We start from the raw sequence: 5,912 nt of genomic DNA, 5'->3' as shown, positions 1-5,912 counted from the left end.
CTCCCTACCCCCGCCCACCTCCCCCACACCCGCCCCCGCGTGCGCCTGCGCAGAGTCGCGGTTCGGCGGTGGAGACCGGAGGGCGCTGGGCTCCGGGTGGCAGCTCGCTCGCGGCGAGCCGGCCCGAGCCCGGGCGGCGGGTTCTTCGCCATGCCGGGGATGGTGCTCTTCGGCCGGCGGTGGGCCATCGCCAGCGACGACTTGGTCTTCCCGGGGGTCTTCGAGCTGTTCGTGCGAGTGCTGTGGTGAGGGCGGGCTCTGCGGGCAGCGGGCGGCCGGGGCGGAGGAGGGAGCGGGGCCGAGGCGGAGGAGGGAGCGGGGCCGAGGCGGCCGAGGGCAGGGACGGTGTCGCCTGCCCTGCGTTCTCGTACCTGGTCCTCTCCACCGCCCGAGGAGGTGGGTGCCGCTGCTCTCCCCATTTACAGACGGCACACGGCGGTCCAGAGCGGGTGCGCCGTGCTCGGCGTCATGGGGTGGGCCCGCCGGCGGGACGTCGGCGCTGCAGGGCACGGGCACCCCTCCGGGGCGCCGAGACCCGGGCCTGGGAGCCGCCGGGACTGCGCTGCCGCCCAAAGCCGTGGCCTCGGGACCTCCTGCCTCGAGCCGGGAACAGCCATCAGCATCACTCCAGCGTTCTGCGTGGAAATGCACTGCATCTTGTCTGCCAAACGCAGGAATGGCAACAATACCGTTCGTGCCGTTCCTGAGCCGGTTGTGGCTGAATCCCCTGACGAGCACACACGACTGGCATTTTCTCTCTAGTCTTTCAAAATGTGGAATCCGTGGGAAGTGGAATTGGGTGCCTGAAAGTCAGTCCCAGAGGGTCTGAGCGAAGAGTAATATCATCGTTATTAAAAAGTAGATTCTTAAGGGGAGAGGAATTTAAGAACATGAAATTATGAGCTGCTTCTTAGTTGTTTCATAGTTTTTAGAGCCAGTCTTTCTGAGATCATTTCACGTTATTATTTCTGGACAAGAATTTAATATCACAAAACTGATAAAAGCATAAAAAGTTATCTAGTCCAGTTCCTCTTCTGGCCTTGTATCTCTAATACCGCGTTCTTGCCAAATGGTTCCCTTCCGGATTCTGAAATAACTCTAGTGAAGAATCACTATCACGTTGCATTGTTTGGTGCTGCCTTTCATTGTTGTGTCCTGAATTACAAAATATACTTATGAATCCGCAATCCTTGTCCTTTCAAGTTGATCAGTGTTCACCACAGAACACCTTTCCATAGGTTGCTTTCCATCCCCTTGTTTTTGTACTACACCCAGCAGATTACGATGTGTGTTTGTCAGTTTCTTGTTAATCCACAGAAGTAAAAATTCTCTTGCTGATGATTGAACAAGCATATACTTTGTTTACCAGGTGCATATCTTGGAGTCATGATGGGGCTGCTTTCCAGCAGTTCACATTATATTTGCTTGCTTATGGCTTTAAGTGTATTACAACAGGCACAGAATAAAAACAATGGATGTAAGCATAGAAAGTATAAAGCTCATTAAAAATAAAAAAGAAAGCCATACTCTTTAGTTGACTTAGTAAATATTTTATTGAGGAAGATTCAATTCCAAAGTGAACCTCGCCTTGTTTTGGAAAGTATTAACTCCATTCACTTCCTTCCATTGTGTTTTTCAAAGCGGCTCCTTGGATTCCATTTCTGACGCTGCCTGTGTCTTGGCAGGTGGATCGGCATCCTGACGCTGTACCTCGTGCACAGAGGGAAGCTGGACTGTCCTGGTGGCGTCCTGCTCAGCAGTTACCTGATCGTGCTCATCATTCTCCTGGCAGTTATCATAGGCACCGTGTCAGCCATCGTGTGTGTCAGCATGAAAGGTAAACACCAATCTTTTCTCTTTGACACCTCTTCTTCTTCTTTTTTTTGGCTGCGCAGCCTGCGGGATCTTAGTTCCCAGACCAGGGATGGAACCCGGGCCCCCTGCAGTGGGGGAGTCCTAACCACTGGACCACCAGGGAATTCCCAACACCTCTTCTTTTTTAATAGCTTTTTTGAGATGTAATTCACGTACCATTACTATTCATCCATTTAAGTGTACAGTTCAGTGATTTTTCGTATATTCAGAGAGTCGTGCAATCCTCCCCGCAATCAATTTCAGAACATTTCATCACCCCAAAAAGAATTCCTGTACCCACTAGCAATTACTCCTCATTTCTCCCCAACTCCCTCAGCCCTAGGCGTCCACTACTCTACTTCCTGTCTGTAGATTTGCCTGTTCTGGACATCATATAGGTGGACTCATCCACGATGTGCCCTTTCGGTCTGGCTTCTTAAACTTGGGGTAACTTTTTCTAGGTTCATCCGTGTTAGAGCACGTATCAGCACTTCATTCCTTTTTATGACTGAATAGTATCGCACTGAACGTATATACCACAGTTTACTTATCCATTCATCAGTTGGTGGACATTTGGGTTGTTTCCACTTTTTGGCTGTTACAGATAATGCTGCTTTCAACATTCGCATACATGTTTTACATACCCTTATGTTTTTATTTCTCTTGGATATGTACCTAGGGGTGGCAGTGCTAGATCACATGGTAAATCTGTTTAACTTCCTGAGGAACTGCCAGACTGTTTTCCAAGCAGTTGCACCATTTTTCTTTCCCACCAGCACTTTATAAGGGTTCCAGTTTCTCCACATCCTCACCAACACTTATTATCTGACTTTTTGATCATAGCCATCCTGGTAGATATGAAATGCTATCTCATTGTGGTTTTGATGTGCATTTTCTTGATGACTAATGATATTGAGCATCTTTTCATATGCTCAGTGGCCATTTTTATATTATTTTTAAAGAAATGTCTATTCAGATTCTTTGCCCAATTTTAAATTGGGTTCTTTGTCCTTTATTAATGAGTTGTAAGAGCTATAGCTCGTCTTGATAATTTTTTTCTATATGTTACCATTTTCTGCAGACAGTCGCTTAGCTGAGAATGTCTGAAAATGTTGGAAACCTTCCCTGTCGATTACTGTGGTTTGTAGGTTGAGCTGAGCACTCTTGTGGCTGATAAAGAAATGCATCAGTAAATGAAAACTCATCTGTCAAAGGCAGGGCAGCATGGCACGGTACCATCCAACGTGCTTTATCACTGCCTGAATCGGGATGTAGGAGGGAGGCTTACAGACTGTAGATGACGATGATAAAACTGGGAGAGAGTAAGTAGCTGATACCCTGGGTGATGGAATCAAGATCTCGACAGGGTGGAACGATAGACTGAAACTTAATAGATGGTAGTTCGTGGGGAGGAATACAGAGAGAAATGTTAGTGGCAAAGTGTTTCATGAGAAAAAGACCTTAGGATTTGGATGACCAAGAAGCATGGCACATGCCCACGTACTGCAGTAACGTAGAACATAGAGCTCTGGATATTTAAGTTTACCTCTGAAAACATGAATGCATGGGGTCTGGATCAAAGACGGTCCCAGTTCTGTGGTCTTTGTCGGACCCCAAGTCTGGAGTGTCATTGGTGCTGATGCTGAAGGAAAGGAAAGAGCTGAAATGTGTACGATGAGCATTTAGCACTGTGAGGTTCTTACTGAGCTCAGATTTTCTGAAAGATGGTGTCATGTCAGGTACAGGGTATCTAATTTAGTTTCCCTGTCTGTTCACGTCACATGCTGTTCAGCACACCAGGTTTACAACTGTAATAGTGGGTTAGGTATAAGCCTTTTTTTCCTTAAATGTTTTTCTTCAGATAGTTTTGGTGGTGTCAGGGCACAGTCACACCCCTGCGGTGGATGGATGGCTGCGTGCCTCAGGCTTCTCCTCGCACACACCGTCACACGTCAGAGTTCGGCAAACATCTCTCGGTTTTGCGGGGTGTTCTGGGTGGGTTGCTTCTGCAGCAGCCTCCTCCAGACAGGACTTCCCCCGACCCCTCACATAGCAAGTGGATGTGTCAGAAACCGGCCCTCTGCCCGGCGCAGGATGGGTGGTTGGTTCAGGACTGGACATGTGCCCTGATTCGGGCCAGTGAAATTCAGGGAGTTTCCTGGGAAGTTCCAGGGAAGTCCTTCCCTGCTCCTCTGGGAAAGATCCAGAAGCAGCATATGGTTTTCCTTCTGGATGGTACTGTGCATGAGTGAACTGCTGAATTCCTGCTGAGTCTCCTCCACTCACAGCCCAGGAGGAGCTGAATACAGAGGAGGGCAGGGCCGAGAAGCAGAGGACACCCTGTTGCCAGTCCTGGCCCTGCATTTCCAGTCCCTTGAGTCAAGACAGATCCTGCTTGTTTTTATTTTTTTTAATTTATTTATTTTATTTACTTAATTTTTGGCTGTGTTGGGTCTTCGTTGCTGCGTGCGGGCTTTCTCTAGTTGCGGCGAGCGGGGGCTACTCTTGGCTTCTCATTGTTGTGGCTTCTGTTGTTGCGGAGCACAGGCTCTAGGCACATGGGCTTCAGTAGTTGTGGCACATGGGCTCAGTAGTTGTGGCTTGCGGGCTCTGGAGCGCAGGCTCAGTAGTTGTGGTGCACGGGCTTAGTTGCTCCGCAGCATGTGGGATCTTCCTGGACCAGGGCTCGAACCCATGTCCCCTGCATTGGCAGGCGGATTCTTAACCACTGCACCACCAGGGAAGCACCCTGTTTGTTTTTAAACCAGTTTGAGTTTGAGAAAGATACCACAACTGAAGTGAAGACAGTATTTTATAAAAACATGTTAGTTTAATTGCCAATTTGTTACAAATCAATAACATCATATGCTTTATTTTAAATATTATGTAAATTTCAGTGAAGAATACCATAAAGTTAAAAAAAAAAGACAGATGATGGTTAGGGTCAAATAAGAAGAGGAATAACCATCAAGCCAACAGTAGATGATGACTGAAGATTATCAGTTAAGTAATACCTTTGGATGAAGTCAGAATTTCTCTTAACAACCTAGGGGTATAATTTCAAAGCAGTACTGGGGATACAGCTCATTACCTTAGTAGAAGCCATAAGGTCGTTTTCATTTTCTTCTGATGAAAATTAACCTCTACTACTAAAATAAATAATAGAATCTATAATAAATGTCGGAATTGGCATATTGGTGGATTTAATCCACATTTTAGCAGTAATTGATCATTGCCTAACAGTGTCACATTTGTGCATCAGTTCAGGTTTGAAATGAAACTGCTGTTACAACCAGCCTTTGCTGTAGCATGCATACCACTGAACCTGTTTGAAATAAAGTTTTTCTCTTATTTTTTCAAAGAAAAAAAAAGGCAAATGGGAAAAAATATTGTAACAGATGAGACTTAGAGCCAATCTCCTTAATATAGAAGGGCTCTACGATAAATAAGAAAAAGACCAATAGGCAGCGCAAAAATGGGCAAATATGGTGAACAATAAAATAAGTAAAAGAGATTTTTACGTATATAAAAAGAATTCAGCCTCAATCACAATAAGGAAAATTCATCAAGATGATACATTGGGTTGGTGAATCTGTGCAGTTGTGGGACTGTTGCTTCTGGGTCTTTCCTGGAGCAGGGAACGCCTTCCCCAGAACCTCCCTTCTGCTCAAGCAGCTCATTTTGTTGGTGAGCATGTAGATTTGCTGAATCTCTTGGAAGCCTAATTTGGCTGTGTGTGTTGTGTACATATGGGTATCAGTCGGTTTTTTCCCTATATATTTGCATGTGTGCAAAATACTTGAAGTTTGCCACAGTGTTGCTTGTAGGCACGAAAGATTGGAACAAACTCGGTGCCTGTCAATAGGCCGCCGGTTTAAGTGTCGCTCGTTCATATGATGGTCTCCTATGCACCTGTTAAAAAGAATGTGAAATGCTTTGTGAATGGACAAGGAGTGATTTCCAATATGCTAAGGTACAGGACACTGTATGTAGTTTGTTACTTTTTTGTAAAGGGATAAACTTACCTGTTTGGTTTATGTGTGGACTCTCTGGGGGGG

The 5,912-nt window shown here is 46.2% G+C and overlaps 1 protein-coding gene across 6 annotated transcripts in view; it reads left to right on the top strand.

Annotated features, from left to right (window-relative positions):
- Positions 1–38: 38 nt before the first annotated feature.
- Positions 39–5,912, top strand: part of DAGLB (diacylglycerol lipase beta) — a 31,890-nt gene continuing 26,016 nt past the window's right edge. For 3 of the 6 annotated variants that reach the window (XM_082359996.1, XM_082359995.1, XM_082359994.1), the window contains exons 1-2: positions 40–245; positions 1,686–1,837. In XM_082359996.1, the coding sequence (XP_082216122.1) occupies positions 151–245; positions 1,686–1,837 (247 nt within the window). In that variant the 5' untranslated portion in view covers positions 40–150. Of the gene's footprint in view, positions 246–1,641; positions 1,838–5,912 lie in introns of all 6 variants that reach the window. The other 3 variants (XM_082359998.1, XM_082359993.1, XM_082359997.1) reach the window with 3 other exon arrangements.

The sequence above is a fragment of the Balaenoptera borealis genome (assembly GCF_965194805.1).
Source record: "Balaenoptera borealis genome assembly, chromosome: 16".
NCBI lineage: Eukaryota > Metazoa > Chordata > Mammalia > Artiodactyla > Balaenopteridae > Balaenoptera > Balaenoptera borealis.
This window is presented reverse-complemented; position numbering and strand designations above follow the sequence as displayed.